Raw genomic sequence first — 16,554 nt, 5'->3', positions numbered from 1 at the left:
CGTCTGTACTTTTCATTCTGGATAACTGCATTTTCTCTTTTCACCTGAATCTTAATGCAAAAGTAAAATGCAAGATTAACAGGCGAACGAACGGCAAGCTATGAAACAGTGAGCTTTGTGAGTTTCCAAGAGGGTGATCAGTTAGCCTCCACCACCCATCATGTGTGAGCCAGTTCCCGCTAATTCAGAGAGAGTAAAACAAAAGCATATCCTCCTTCTGCCCTACATGAAATCATACACAAGAATAAACTGTAACCAGGTCTCACTCATGCCGGCCATATACAACATATTACAGCTGTAATACAGTATATCACAGGGCAAGCCTATAATCCCAGCTATTTAGGAGGCTGAGACAAGAGGGTCTCAAGGTCTACCTGGGCTACAGAGTGAGTTCAGAGCCTAGCCAGGACCTTGCCTAAAATGATGTAGCTCAACAGTACAGTACAGATAGCTGGGTGTGGTAACATATGCCTTTAATCTCAGTACAAGAGAGGCAGAGCCAGGCAGACCTCTGTGAGATAGAGGCCAGCCTGGTCTATATAGCAAGTTCCAGGCCAGCTGGGGCCACAGCAGGACCCTATCTCAAGAAAAAAAAAAGTATAGTGCTTACCTAGCATGCTGGAGGTCCTGAGTTCCATTTTCAGCATCTCGGGGGATGAGAGCGAATTCCATACAGCCAGGCACTGTTGCATACCTTTTTACTTTTTTAATCTTACAACTCAAGAGGCAGAGTCAGGTGGATCTCTGTGAGTTCCAGACCATCCTGGTCTACACAGTGAGACCGTTTTTTTGTTTGTTTGTTTGTTTGTTTGTTTAAAAAAGAACAAACATGCAGGAAAAGCACTCATACACATAAAATAAAAATAAATAATTTTCAAATTAAATTAAATTTTTTAAATTACAGAGATCGATTCTGTTATCTTATCACCTATAGTTCCTACTTTTTGGTTATTTACTTTTAAAAAACTTTCATGGGGCTAGAGAGACAGTTCAGTGGTTAAGTGCACTTGCTGCTCCTTTAGAGGACTAGGGTTCAGTTGCCAACATGTTGGCTCACAACTGTCTAGTTTCAGGGGATCCAGTGTCCTCTCTGGGCCTCTGCTGGCATTGCACACAGATAGTGCACATACATACATGCAGACACACACAAACATAAAATAAAAATAAATAAATCTTTTTTAAAAAAAAAGAAAAGTTACAGGCCTGGAGAGATGGTTCAGTGGTTAAGAGCACTGGCTGCTCTTCCAGAGGGGACCTGGGTTCAGTTCCCAGCTCCCACATGGTGGCTGACAACCATCCTGACTCCAGCTCTTCTGGCCCTCTTCTGGCCTCCTCTGGTATTACATGACAGAGTACACTTTTATACATGCAGGCAAAATACTCATACACATAAAATTTGAAAAAAATTTTTTTTAAAGAAAACATTTTCTCGTTTTAAAAAAAAGTGTCTGTGTGTGCACGCGTATGCCATGGCACACATGTGGAGGTCAGAAGACAACTTTATGGAGTCACCTCTCTTATACCTTTACATGGATTCTGGGGATCAAGCTCAGGTCCTCAACTCACGTTGTCAGGAAGCTGGCTCCTCTACCCACTGAGCTGTCTCATCAACACCTTTTTTCTTTTTGTGTAGTGTTGGGATGGAACCCAGGATTTTAAGCATGCTCAGTAAGTACTCTATCACTGAGCTACATCCCCAGCCACAGTTACTTATAAAACTTAGCAGCTAGTCTAAAATGAGAGAAATAAAAATTTCAGCAAACTTTTTAAAAATAGTATTGGCTAGAGTCCAATACTAGAGTCCTAGAGAAATACCATTCATTGAGTGGATTTCTATCACCCCATGTCAAGCTAATACAATGTTCAAGCAAATCTCAACAAGGAGAGAAGATCTGATTTCGGACAGTGAATTCTTCATGGAATTACCAAGAAACATACCAGATAAGCCAAAGTGTTGCTTGCCAGGGAAATGAGTACCATAAACCAGTCCTCCCTGAACAAACCTTGGAAGGCCCTGCCTTCAGGAGAGAAACATCAGAGGGTGGTCCCTCACAGTCTCTCTGCAGAGATATGTCAAGCATGATCTTGTCCCTTGAGGCCTGTGGACGGCAGGCTCTACTGCTGACCAAGCTGCACAACCCTTCCTTTTAAGCCCAAACCTTAAAGAAATCCCCAATCCCGCAAAATGAACAAAGACACAGACGGAGGCAAAGACCAGCCTTATTCTAAGTAGTCTGCAAAATGACACTTCTGGAAGCCAATTGCACAGCAGCTGGGGAATTCCAGTCTTTGAAAAACAAATTTCCTTCCAGCCTTTCAGGTGAACGCAAATCATTTTACAGGACTGTACTGGGTTGATCGTGGAATTCGAAGTCCTAGAGTTCCTATGGAACTTTTCATGCATGGAACCTAGTGATTTTTCTTTTTTCCAGACAAACCCTGCATCTCCAGTACTCAGTCTTCCAACTCCATTGTCACATTTACTGAGCCACTAGTATCCCACACTCCGCAAGGCACTGTATCAACACTGTAGCATGGCAATCTTACCACTCCACAAGGCCACACCAACTCTTGCCAGTTCTCCAAGGGTTTGCAGACCATGTGTGGACTGGGACATCAACCCAGGTCTCCTAAACCCAAATCTAGTACCCTTATCTCTGAAGCAACAAGGTCAAAGGAATCAGCAATGAACTTGTCTTCACTGTGTTTATTTTCCCTTCATTCATCTTTTAGACCGTTCAACATTTCTCTTATGGGTAGATAATATGAGACTTTTTCTCCCTTATCCATTCCCTCCTTTAACAAATATTTTATTATTATTATTGTGTGTGTGTGATATGTATATGTGTGGGCACATGTGTCCTAGCATGCATGTGGAAGGCAGAAGATAACTTTGTGTGGTCAGTTCTCTCCCTCTACCTTTGCATGGGTTCCAGGGATTGAACTTAGGTCACCAGGTTTGCTCAGCCAGTGCCTTTACCTGCTGAGCGATCTCAACTGCCCTTAACAAGTATTTTAAAAGCAAATCTAAAGCCAACTTGGATCTTCAATGGAGAGTTAGAGAACTTTTGAGTTACGGGGCTAGTGACAGTATTGAATATGTATTGGTCACGCATTCTTCATCTATACAATGTGACTATTAGAGAACAAGACAAGAACTCTATAGTTTCCCCAACTCAACAATGCTCTGGCTGTGTGGCCAATGTTCATTATGGAAACAAATGAAAAAATTTTGCTTTTTTTTTTTTTTTTTTGTCTTTTTGAAGCAGGGTCTCTTTTTGAGGCAAGGTCTCCCTGTTGCCCCAGCTGTCCTGGAACTCACTATGTGGACCAGGGAGATCTTCCTGCCTCTGCCTCCCAAGTGCTGGGACTACAGGCGTGCGCCAACATGCCTGGCAATTTTTTTTTTTTTGCTATTTTTTAATATCAAGGCCTAATTTCTTTTGTTTTCCTTTTTTAAAAAATTATTTTTTTAATTATTTATTTACAGGGCTGGAGAGATGGCTCAGTGGTTAAGAGCACTGGCTGCTCTTGTGTGATGCAATGCCCATGGAAGTCAAAAGAGGGTGTCAGAATCCCCTGGAACTGGAGGCCATGTGGGTGCTGGGAATCAAACCCCAGTTCTCTGTGAGAGCAATAATTTTTAATTTTTTAAAATTATTTACTTAATAACCACATGATTAGAAGAAGCATTTCATTACAGCATTAACATATTCAGTAACAATTTTCAGAGCAAAGCTGCATCTCTTTCAAAACTGAATGTAAATTTTTAGCTTCACAGTTGAATTAATATATTTATACAATATTGAACTCAGTATAAACCCTGTAAGACATAAAATTGAATGAGGTTTTAACCTTTAAAAAAGATCTCCATTTCATTTAAAAATATACTGTTTCATATGGAAAAGCTCATTTTTAATGCTACTAACAGATGTTTGCACATGCTTCTCTAATCTCTATGTATTTGATAACTACAAAGTCATAGTCAGTTACTTTTTGAGGTCCTTGGCACCTGAGCATGGATATAAAGTCATCATGGCAATGATTTTCACCTCTACTAAGTAACATGAAGGAAGATTTTATGCTTCTTCCTCAAATATAAATCATTTTTTATTTGTTGATTTTTTTTTCTGTGTATTTCATACAGAACATCCCAAACAGTCTTATTCACCTAAATACCCCATTCCAAATGGCACCCTCCCGTAGCCTCCCCCCAACCTCGCACTGTCGCCCATATACTCTGTCATCCCTGTTACTGTCCATCGTGTTGTCGGCGCCCCCAGTGCTTGTCCATTCACGGAATCTAGTCAGCCTATCTAGAGTTCCTTGTTTTAGGAAGATCAGCTCTTCCTCATCTAGCAGCAAGCAGTTGCCAATATTCCTTTAGATAAGATTGGGGTCTGCTGTTCATTTTCCCAGTTCTATGCTGGGTTATGTCTGGGAGTCTCTTGGGCCACCCTGGCCAACAACTCAAAGGAAAGTATCGCCTGTCTGGCATTGTTTCTTGCTATGGAGCCTTAGCTGTACATATGGACTCTTAAAGAATTATATTGATCCCTTTAATCTTTGGTTATACTTTTCTTTTGGGTGCTTAAGACCATGCAGTTGGCCCAGATAAACCAATTTATTTTTACTCTTAAGATCGTTTGAGGATCTGTTCCTTGGGGGTCACATGGGCTTGGGAGTGACCTTTCTTTTCTTTTACCAGTTCCACCTATGTGAAGATAAGTTAAAGGTCCTGCTCAACTGTGGATGGCTTCACTTGGAAGCATGGAGGAAATGTGTTGAGCCTCTTCTTTGTAGACTGGACACTGGTTCAAGTCCATTTGGTGGGGTCTCCATGGCCTCCTTGATCAAGAGGACGGGTGGCTTACAATTACAGGACATTTTGAGAGATATTCATAGTCCCCTGGAACTTAGTTGACCTAGGAGGGCAAGGAGCAAAAACTTTCCTTTATGTCCCTCTGATCAAATTAGTATTGGCCTCAAAGTATGGCTGTTAATCATCCAAGAAGGTTAGTTCCACCCATCTGTTGCTTTAAGCTTGGGCAAAGACCAAAATTCTCAGATAAAACTTGCTTAGACATATATTATATTCCTTGAGCTAGTTGTACCTATAATTTGTCAGTAGGTTGTTTGATTAATATGGTTCCTTCCAGTTTTTTAAAAACTAGTTAGGCATTATTTATCTCTTGCATTGTCTAACCCTTCCACCATGGTTTCCCCATTTAAAGTGCCCCCATTTTTCCCATTTCTCCCTTAATAATACCCTTCTCCTATGGTCCCACCTCTCTTGAGCTCCTTATTTCCCTTTATCCCCAAGGTTCCTTGTATAACCCTCTCTCCCCTCTCCCCTTAAAATAACCCCATCAAGGCTTAATTTCTTAATGAGATCACATAAGTTTATATGTCTTGTTTTTCAGCTAAGGAGACCAAGTTGCCTCTAAACTTAACAGTTCACTTCTGGAAAATGGGTCTGGGCTGTTGTGTTCACCTGAAAGATGGTTCTTAAGGAAACACTGAGGGGTTGGAGAGATGGCTCAGTGGTTAAGAGCACTGACTGCTCTTGCAGAGGACCTGGGTTCGATTCCCAGCACCCACATGGCGGCTACAAACCATCCTTAACTCAAGTTCCAGGGAAATCCAATGCTCTCTTCTGACCTCCGCGGCATTGCACGACATGGGTGCACTCACATACAGGAAGGCAATACACTCATACACATAAAATAAAAAATAATAGAAAACAAAACAAAAACAAAAACACTGAGCATTCTGTTCCACATTGTTAAAACCACCTGTATAGCGGGGTGTGGTGGCGCTTGCCTTTAATCTCAGAACTCAGGAGGCAGAGGCAGGCAGATATCTGTGAGACCAAAGTCAGCCTGGTCTACATAGTGAGTTCCAGGCCAGCTAGGGCTACAGGGAGACCCTGTCTCAAAAAACAAACAAAACAAAACCTATAAACACCTGTAGTACCAGCATTACCTGGTTAAGTAAGAGCATATGACCATATGACGCTCATAAGACAGCTGATCATGTAAAATCCCAAAGGCTCAGCTGGCACTTAAAAGACTTTCCATATAACTAAAGAGCTTACAGTTGTGATTTTGGAAGCAGTGAGCTCCCCTGATTCATGGGGGTGGGGAGTGGAGTATGATTCACAGTGCCAGCTGTGATGGAGATATGATAGAACACAATGTATAGAACTCTACACCAAGGTCTCTTCTTTCATCAGAACCCATAGACTCCTCTACACTGGAAAATGTGACCACAATACAATTTATTTATTTATTTATTTATTTATTTATTTGTTTGTTTGTTTGTTTGTTTATTTATTTTTGAGGTAAGGGCTTGCTATTGTGGCCCAGGCTGGCTTCAAACTCCCGATCTTCCTGCATCAGGGGTGCTGGAATTATAGGTGTGCACCATCACGCCTGGCTTCCCAAGGCAATTTAAAAGAATTATTGAATTAATTTTGAATTGTTTGTTGATTATCTGAAATCTAGAAAGGTTTTTCTATCAAGATAAAATTATTTTCCATTAAGTTCTTTAAAATTCTTTTTTTTTTAATTCTACATTTAGGTAACTAAGTTGGAACCAGAAAAAATAAAACAAGCCTAAACAATGTTATCAATACTCCTAGGACTATAAATAAACTACATACAATTAATCTAATCTGTTATTACATTCAGCAAGCATGTGCCAGCAATGTCAGAAAAGACTTGGTAGCAATTCAGTACCTGCAAACAAAAAGTCTGAAGATGATTTATGTCATATCTGAAATTCATTTCTCTGAAAGCAAAGGTTGGCTGGTTTATTACATTTTCTCATAAAAATCTAAAGGCAAGGTATGTCTCAAAGTACATTTTTGCAGAGCTTAAACATTCTCATGAAAAATAATGTTGAGATTCAGCCTCTTTTTATTTAAGCTAGCTGAATGCTTTCATCGCTGATAAAACGAGGCTTTGAAGTGACATTTTGGCTCTGTAAAGCCTTGGTTCCCAAACTTGGAGATCTTCAGGAAACAAAGATCCCCTTTTTATTTGTCAACAGAATGCATCTTTTGGGATTAATGTTCTGACATTCTACCAGCACAGGCCTTAAGATCTGAGTGACTGCTAATGAAAACCTTGGGTACAGTGTGATGCTTTGTTCTGATGGTACTTTTTCAATGAAAAAGTACCACCAGAACCAAAGAAGAAATCTGATAAAAGATGGAAGTCTCAGTAAATACACTGACCTCCACAAAAGCACACATTTCAAGGTACCCAGTTTTGGCTTTGATGCCAAGGTCCATGCCAAAGAATTTTCACCATACTTCAAATACCCTGAGACATACTTCACACCCACTAAGGTTGGAGTCGAGTGTCTGGAAGTAAACAGTCACAGAAAGCTGGAAAGAGGTGGACCTACCCCATCCCCCAAATCACCGTCCCTCCTGCATGATGCACATTACAGAAAGAAAACACTGAACCAGAGAGCCTGAGCCCCTCGGTGTGTATCCTGGGGTCCTGCTACCTTCTGGATCTTGGTTCTCAACATTAGAATAACTCCCAGGACTAACACAAATGACTTAGGGGACCCCTGATCTGGAAGGCCCTATCCCTGAGAGCAAAGGGTCACCCAACTTCAGAAAACAAAGTGCCACCTGAATTCAAAATTCCATAAACCTAGACCTTCAACATCTTCATGCAATAAAAAGCTTCCAGGGGCTGGAGAGATGGCTCAGGGGTTAAGAGTGCTTCTTAGTTTTTCAGAGGACTTAAGTTCAGTTCCCAGTACCCTCATGGCAGCTCACAACTGGTTGTATTCCAGTTCCAGGGGAATCAGACACACTCTTCTGGCCTCTGCAAGCACTCATACACATGTGCACATATGCAAGCAAACACACACACACACACACACACACACACACACCACATAAATAAAAGTATTTTTAAAAGAAAAGTTTCCACTTAAAAATGCACACCACTGGATAAACCTTTTTAAAGTATCCCTTAAAATTTATTTTAGTTTACTCAAATAAAATCTTCATACACTTTACAAAACCACATACAACAGTCTTAACTAGCTTGAAGCTTTTGCTAAGCCTGCAAGTTCATTTTTCACTAAAAAGAAATAAAACAGAATTACTCAATACAAAAGAAAAAGTCCAAAGAAACAAAGTTCTAGTGACCCTTAAAAAAGAGTAAATTCCAAGAAGGTGGAGGTTTCATACTTTGCAACTTTTTTATGTAACTTCCAGGTAACTAGGCCAGTGTTTGGGGTTTCTATGTAATATTTGTATGCATTTATGTGTGCGTGTGTGTGTGTGTGTGTGTGTGTGTGTGTGTGTGTGTGTAGGTATGTGGGTGCCATGTCGTGCATGTAGAGGTCAGAGGACAATTTTCAGAAGTCATTTCTTTCCTTTATTTCCACCATGTGCATCCCAGGGATCAAACTCAGTTCGTCAGCTTGGTGGCAAGCCACTGCTACCTGCTGAGCCATCTTGCTGGCCTCTTGTTTAATTTTTGTACACACTGATAGGACAATTTTAGAGCAAATCAATCAAATCTATTCTTTAAGGTAGGATGTTTCTATATTATAATATAAAACGTTCTTCCAGGAATCCTCATATCCCAGACACTCTTAAAAGGAATGATACAGGAGCTGATGGTTTTTGCTGTGTGAAAGAGCAGGTGCACCATACTAGCTCAAGGCAATTTGGTTCTGTTCAGATCTCAGGGAACAGGAAGTGTGAATGGACCTAAATTTAATCCACTGCAGATAGATGCATGATTCAACTACCTCCAAGCAAATTCCAGTGTCTGATTTTTAAAATGCAGATACACTGACAGACCCTGGCCACATATCCCTTCACGCACAATCCTGCCTGAGCAGGCGCAAAGAACGTGTGGCAGAGGGCATATGCGAAAGGTTTAACTGTGGAAGGGTAGCATAGCCGTAAAAATCCTTAGAATCTAGTGTGAGTCTGAGGACTAGGGTTGGTTGTTCCAACATGCCATTTCAAATCTACGTGTATGAGTGAGCGGGTGTGAACACTGTGAAGGCGAAGGTGAGCACGTGTGAGCTTGAGTGAGGGAGTGTGGGCAAGTATGAACATGTATAGAAAGAAACCACCAAGTCCAGAAAGAACTCAGGTGGGGATGGGAGAAATACAGACAGGGCCTGTTTAGGCTTCATCTACCAAACACCAAAAGGCCAGCCCACAGGCTGGCCAAGTCGATCGAGGTGTCTGGCCTTCTATAGACAAAATAGCAGTCTTGGTAATAAGTGATTTTTGATCCAATAAGTAGATATTCTGGTATGACAGATGCAAGAAAAGAACTCTGCTTATAGTACAAATGTTCAATCAAAGTGCAAAAGTCCCTAGGATCCCCATACTTTCCAGTTTTACACACACATGCACACACACTCACTCACTTGAATACACTCTCCCCATCAGCCTCATGCTGACAGCAAAGCTACAGGGGATTTTCCTCCCCACTGGCTCCACTCTGTAGGTGTCTAAAAACCTGTTCAAAGGTGGGAGGTGGGTCTACAGCACCTCATTTCTACCTCTGGGCCTTTTACTGCTCTGGGTTCTCATTTGGCATAACTCTGACAAATGAAAAAAAAAAAAAAAAAAGATTACCTGTCATTATTTATCTCCCCTTTAAGTCATTTCCAGACAAGATTTCTTTTCAAAAGTGAAGATATACAAACTGTTTTGATAACCACTTGGTAAGAGCTGCTAATCCACCATAAGAAAAGGCAAATGGAAACTTGGAGAACAAGTTAAAGCTACTTTGGGTGTGCCAGCCACATTTCAGGGTTTCAAAGCAAATGGGAAAAAAAGGGTAGAGGATCATCTCTTACTCACTAGGCCCCTAACTGCTGAGCAGGAGGGGAGAGAAATTGGGCCTCACCTTCAGAGAAAAGCATTTTCCCCTTGTTCTGTTATCACCATCTCCTCCAGGTGGACCATACCCCTCTAAAGGTGATGTGCCCATTCCTGACAGCAGGTGTGAGATGTCTGGGGCCCTGTCCTAGACACAAAATGCCAGACTGATTAGGATTAGATTTTGCATGCATATTTGCCTCTAGATCACCAGCAGAAAGCAAAGTTTCAGGGAAAGAAATTATTGATCTTCAAAGCTAGACTGATTTCTAAAGTGGAAGCCAAAAAGATTCATATTGTAGAGTCTAAAAATCCCTTAGTAAGGGGGCTGGAGAGATGGCTCAGCAGTTAAGAACACTGAGTGTTCTTGCAGAAAACCCGGGTTCAAATCCTAGCACCCACATGGCAGCTAACAACTGTCTGTAACTCCAGTTCCAGGGGATCTGACAGCCTCTTCTGTCCTCTGCGGGCATTGCATGACACAGGTGCACTTACCTATATGCAGGCAATACATGCATACACATAAAATAAAATAATAAATAAAATATTTTTAAAAATCCTTTAGTAAAGCACACTGAGCAGAACTTCATTATAAAGCACCCAGTAGGGACAGAGAACGTTATGAGGCACAGTGGGTGCCATTTGGCATTCAAGCTGAAACCACAAGGCTACCCCACTATAATACCATATAGCTTTTCCCCAGGGTAGCCCTAAACCTCTTCAAGTCAGGTGAGGAAATCCCCCATCCTCTCTGGAGAAGTTTGAGAGAGGCTAGCTTGTTTGAGAAGTGCTAGCTTCTGAAAGAGACTGATCTCAGCCCACAGCTGGGATTAACCATGGAGCAGGGATGAACTTCTGTCACTGCCACAGCCAGACCAGAACAAGATGTCAGTGTGATAAACCCAAATACACATGTGAAAACACACCTGAAATGGACCTGTCCCAACCCACATCCCTTAGCAGACACCCTAACCCAGTGTGCCTAACTCGACACCCTAACCCAGTGTGCCTAACTCAGACCACTCATCCAAAAGAAGCATTCTATTACTAAAGAAAGTACTTACTTGGCTCAAAGGAGTTTTCCTTTTAACTCACACATCAAACTGCACATTAGCTATGTTAACCACACTAATATTGCCAAGTCCTGCTTAAATTACTGAGGCTTGGAGGTTGCTCATCACATAAACCAGCCACAACCACATCTGCAGTGCTCAGGGCCCTGTCAGATAATCACATCACTCATTTTCCTGCCTAGTAGTAGAGGCTTAGTGAAGCTGATGATATCCTTGTCAGTCTGAATGAATCACAAAACTGTTTCACTTGATCAAATAAGGTCACAGTGGGCAGCTCTGTTCACTCTTTGGGAATTAGTAATTTTTGTTGACATTCGTGTGTCTTGTGTTCCAGACTGGGATTCTGCAGGAAGTACCTTAAAAACTTGTTTTTAGAGATGTAAATGTGGGAGTGACTCAAATTCATGGCTCAGCCTACAAAGTGAATGGTCAGCGCCCTCCCTAGACCACAGCAAACTCACCTGTAAAGAAACATTAGTTGTGCCCACCCTAGGGCCCTACTCAAAGTCTTTACCACTCAACAGAAAGTAAGAAAACCAGAGAGAACACAGGGCATCCGAGGTCAGCTAAAAGCAGGAGGAATTCTAGAAAACTTTCAGGCAGCACTCACCACTCTGGGCTTCTGTTGGTCCAGGGTATGCAAGAAGGCTGAATTGGGGTCCAGGGTGCGCTCTGGATCACTAGAAATGTCCTCCTCTGAATCCTCATAGGAAGAGGAGAAGCCTGTGGAAGAGGCTGAGGAGGAGGACAGCTTCCTCAGGGGCAGGGGCCCCCGAGGGCATCCTTGCAACTCCTCTAAGCCCCCATCTTCCTGGGCACCCATGTCTGTGATGATGACAGCTGGGATGGCAGGGATGGTGCTGGGACTGCAGGTCTTGAATTTCAGGGAGGCTTTGTCCTGATCTGGGGGCAGCTGCTGGCAGCTGGGGTCAACATTGCTGTCCTGCAGCTGGCTTTCCCAAGTCCCCTCTGATTGTACCCCTCTGTCACACGTCCAAATCAGGCCAGCTTCTTCCATGGTGCTCAGCCAAGCCCTGGAACTCTCAGGCTGCATCCCCATCCTGTCCCCAGGGAGGCACTGAGAGCCTTTCAGACCTTTTGCCACTTCCCAACAGGGTAAAGGTTCCAGCACTCTGCTATGAGGAATTCCTGCCTCCACCTCCTGGGTCCCTGGCTGTGCTGCCTGGCTGCCCCCAAGCAAGCCCAGTGTTGGAGACCCTTCCCCCACAATTTCCAGGGCCTGCTGGGATTCTTGGGTCCCGAGAACCCCATTTCCTGCCTTCTCAGGCCCTACAGAGCCCAAGTCTCCTGGCCCTCCAAACCCAAATCTCTGGGCCTCAGACAGCTCTGAGTTTTGGACATTCAGGATCCCTTCTGACGTTTTGCTTACTTCAGGTGTCTGAGAGCCCTGCCCACCACCAGGATGAATTCCTCTCTCCATCTTCCCAGAGGGCTCTCTAACATCAGTCCCGCCGGGCTCTGGGACTAAGCCTGTCTCCCTGCCCAGGAACTGCTCAGGTCTCTCCATCTGAGCCTCCCAGGGGCCCAGGCCCTGCTCAGCGGCTGACTCCAAGACAGCAGAATCGTGTCCACGGTGTGGCCCTGGGGATGTGGCTGAGGCTGCCACTTTGGTGGCCAATGTTAAGCTAGTTCCAAAGGGCTCCAGTGAGGGAGCAACCCTCTTGTCAATTTCCATAGCTGTGGGTGAGCCACAGGGGGTACTGGCAGTGGTGTTTCTCTCCATCCTTATTGAAGTGGCTGGACTTTGAGTCCCTAACCTCGTCCTCGTGGGGCTGGCTGGGCCTGGGAGAGGGGCCACTCGCTCCTTGTCCTTCGAGGGGTGTGGGCTGAGTCCTCTTCTCCCCAAGTCGGCATCTGGGGTCTCTGTACAATGCTCCCCCCAAGACTTTGTCCTCCGCTCCTCACTCTGGGAGCACTGGGCCAGGACCTTTCCAGGGGGTTGGCTGCTGCTTCGGAAGGGACACGGGGAAGGCGAACGTGCCCTGCCCAAACGTGGGCTTCGGGGCGCTTGGACCGCAGAGCTCTGTGCCTGGATGTGCGCCTCGAACATGCCCACTTTCTGGTTCACCTGCACATTTTGCAATTCACGCTGCAGAATCCGCAGCTTCCTCTGGGCCTCCTCCGGCCCGGGTGGGGAGAGGGTGCTAGCCGCCACCACCTGCTGCGTGTCCCCTCGCAGGCGGCCCGCCCAACTCGGGCTGCCCACACTGCTACTGCTGCTGGTGCTGCTGCTGCCGCCGCTGCTGCTATTCAACCGGCGCCGGCCGCTGCGCCAACCCCCGGGACTCCGAGGCTCCTCCGGCGACAGCGACTCGGCTGGGGGGAAGAGGAAGGAGGCTCCTCTCCCGGGGCTGAAGACGCTGCCGGGGCTGAGCGCGGCCCTCTCCGAGGGCTGGGGCGTCTCGCTGCCGCTGGGCCGTGGGCCGCCGCCGCTCTTCACCTCGTTGGCGCTGTTCATGATCACCAGGCTATTGAGGGCATAGCAGTACACAGCCATAGTACTGGGTCCGCCGCGCTGCCCGCCGCCGCGGCCGGCGATCCCAATCCGCCGGCGCCTCCTCCTCCCGCGGCTCCTGGCTCAGTCCCGGAGGCCCGGCGGCCACGGCTCCTCGCGCAGACCGAGCAGCATGGCCTAGGCGGCGGGCCGGGGGCTCGACCGCGGGCTCGGCCCCCGCCCAAAGCTCCATAAACGATGAAGCCTCTGTGGAGACACAAGGAGAAATGTCAGAATCCCCGAGGGCGCAGAGCAGAGGGTGAAGACGGCCTACCCTCCCCAGGGAGCCCCGGGACCCCCCCCCCAGTCTGCCTGGGCCAGGGCGCCCCTGGATGCCTCCCCTACAGGCACCGTGATACTCAGCGAAGACGCGAGCCTAGGTGTCCCCAGTGTTGCCCCAATGTGGTCCACCCACCCCAACCCCCGGCATGGGATGCGCTCTAAGGACCTTTCGAACCCCAAATTCTAATATTCGTCTCTGCAGCCACACAGATGAGGGAGGGAGGATGAGGTTCAGCTCCAACTCGGACCCTACGCAGTGTGTGCGGGATAAGGCTGGCCGGCGTCCCCTAGCCTGAGCAAACACCAGCTGTCTAGGATGACATGCAGCCCTGCTCCACCCTCTCGGGACATCCGAGACCGAGTCACAGGGAACCTGACCCCGACCTGCCTTCCCCAAAGCGCCTCGGGGCGCAGACCTGGGAGGGCGGTTGAGTGCAGGTAGAGACCCCCGACTTGGGACTGTGTCCAAGTCCTGGGAGGGGGCCGGGACCGCAGCAGAAGCACTTCCCAGAGCTGGCCTGGTCGCCTGTCCCCAGACAAGTGTTTGCACGCGCCCCAAAACTACAATATCTTGTGCCGGAACCAGAACTGTGCGCGCGCGCGTGTGCGTGTGCGTGTGTGTGTGTGTGTGTGTGTGTGTGTGTGTGTGTGTGTGTTGGTGGGGGGGTGGATGCTCGCTGGCCGTGGGCCGGGCCCGCGCCGTGGGGGGGGGCACCGAGCGGCGCCTGTGCGCGCGCGCGTGTGCGTGTGCGTGTGTGTGTGTGTGTGTGTGTGTGTGTGTGTGTGTGTGTGTTGGTGGGGGGGTGCATGCTCGCTGCCCCTCGGTCCTGCACGCGCCCTGTGGGCGAGGACCCAGCGGTCCCTGTGCGTTCCGGGACCCACACCCCTTGGAGGAACTCTGGGCTGGCGCGGCTGCAGCCCGGAGGCCTTGTAAGTGTGCAGGCCTGAGAGTCTGCCAGCCTCCGGGCCGGCGTGCGGAGCCGGCAGCAGCGAGGCGGAGGGTAGGGCCTCCCTCCCCGCATCCCGGGCCAGCCTCGCCTGGCGCCAGCGGAGCTGCTCCGGGCGGGAGCCTCAGACGCCCACAGCGGCAGCGCGCGGGGGAGGCAGGCAGCGGCCCGGAAGGCGGGTGGGAGAAGCGACATCTCCTCTCCGCCCGGTCGGCCCCGTCACTCCACGCCGCCCCCGCAGATCAGACCCCGGGCTGAGGCTCCCCAGCTCAGTCCTCCGGGGGGTGTCCCGACCCCGGAACGGTCGGAGGGGTTCGCAGGCCCGGGCCAGGAAGGAGTCGCCACGCTTACCTGCAAATGTTAAGACTCCTGGCTGTTCAGACTCCCGGCTCCTGGGCCCGCGACCGGCCCCAGGGACGCAGGGCTCCTGGGGGCAAGGTGGCTTAAAAGTAAAAATGCACCCGCAAGGTTTCCTCAACAATGTATGGAAGAAAAAAAAAAAAGAAAGAAAGAAAGAAAGAAAAGAGGGATGTGAAAGAGCGCAGGGGCCAGGCGATCCCCGCCCGGGCAGCGCCAGCCCGACCCTGCGCGCCTTCTCGGTGGTGGAGATACTACCCCTAGTCAGCGTCTGCTCCCGGCTACTTCAGTATTTGTTCATTGTAAGATTAAAAAAAAAAAAAAAAAAAAAACTATGGGGGGAGGGAGGAGGAGGCAGAGAGGCGGGGGCTTGGGCGAGGAAAGCAGGAAGGAAGTTGTGAGCCTGTCTGGGGTTGAACTCAGCGGAACAAGTTTTTCTTTTCTTCTTCTTTTTTTTTTTTTTTTCTATTGCTTGGCAAGACCGAGGGAGGGAAACACTTTTTTTTTTTTAAAGTTTCCATTGTTAGCTAACAGAAAAAAAAAAAAAAGAGAGAGAGAGAACCTTTCAACTTTTGCGGGTTAAAGATATACGATTTATTTTCCACCCCTTGACTAAGGTTTGCTGATGTCTAGTTTTATGAAACTACTTTTGAAAATGTTTTTAATAGTTTTGAGTGTTCTAAACAAAGCAGCTTGTGGAGACCTTTTTAGCATTCAAAATGGGCTGAAATTCTGCATAAACGGCCTGTGTTCTTGTACACAAATAGGCAAATTCAAAAAGGGTATGTTGTAGGCATCTCCTTGCTAAATTGCGGATTTCACGTGCATCGCAGTAGTATTTTGGGAGATTGGTTGGGCTGTGGGCAGATGAACCGTTTGCCACGTGATTGCTAGATGTGTAAAGGTGATATGTTACCCATTTATAAATGCACACAACAAGTGTGTCATTCACATACTTTTGCATTTAATTCTCCAAGTTATTTTAAGAAGTCCTGGAACTGAGTCTTGATCAGTGTCCCAAACCCCTTGCTTAGTCTCCTGTAGACGGAGTTGTTTTTAAAAGATTTCTTCTCTGCCTTCAGAGAAAAAGAAAACAACAACAACAAAAACAAACAAAAGGACAGGGGAGCACCAGTCAATGTTACAGGGCAGAGGAGTCCTTCCCCCCACCCCCCTTAAGCCCTGGCACTGTAAGTGCACTTTGCATAATTCCTTAAATCTTAACCTCTAGCATTTAGTGGAAACAGGGAAACACAGCTGCAAGGCTTAGGAGATTTAAAAATCCAAAGCTTGAATCAGTCCTTCTATCCTGATTAGCCAAAATTCAGATGGAAATTTTGACATTGCTTGTAGCAAACAGATCTCTTACTTGTTTATGTAACAATACTGTTGAAGCCGAGCAAAGCAACCTGCTGTTCAGTCAGTAAAGAACTGAAACCGAGAGATACTCCAGCCAAGAATTCCTGGAATCAGATACTCTCGAGGCCTTTCTGAATTTTT

General features: G+C 46.6%; 1 protein-coding gene across 1 annotated transcript in view; it reads right to left on the bottom strand.

Moving 5' to 3' along the window:
- Itpkb (inositol-trisphosphate 3-kinase B) overlaps positions 1–15,361 on the bottom strand; it is a 98,726-nt gene extending 83,365 nt beyond the window's left edge. Inside the window, exons 1-2 of the mRNA XM_017795407.2 lie at positions 15,049–15,361; positions 11,564–13,675 (exon numbers count right to left, since the gene is read on the bottom strand). Of these exons, the coding sequence (XP_017650896.1) occupies positions 11,564–13,471 (1,908 nt within the window). The 5' untranslated portion in view covers positions 13,472–13,675; positions 15,049–15,361. The remainder of the gene's footprint in view (positions 1–11,563; positions 13,676–15,048) is intronic.
- Between the last annotated feature and the right edge of the window lie 1,193 nt (positions 15,362–16,554).

This window comes from Nannospalax galili, unplaced genomic scaffold, assembly GCF_000622305.1.
Source record: "Nannospalax galili isolate Female #2095 unplaced genomic scaffold, S.galili_v1.0 scaffold1508, whole genome shotgun sequence".
Taxonomy (NCBI): Eukaryota; Metazoa; Chordata; class Mammalia; order Rodentia; family Spalacidae; genus Nannospalax; species Nannospalax galili.
The sequence above is the reverse complement of the archived record's forward strand: the minus strand, read 5'-3'. Positions and strand labels throughout refer to the sequence as shown.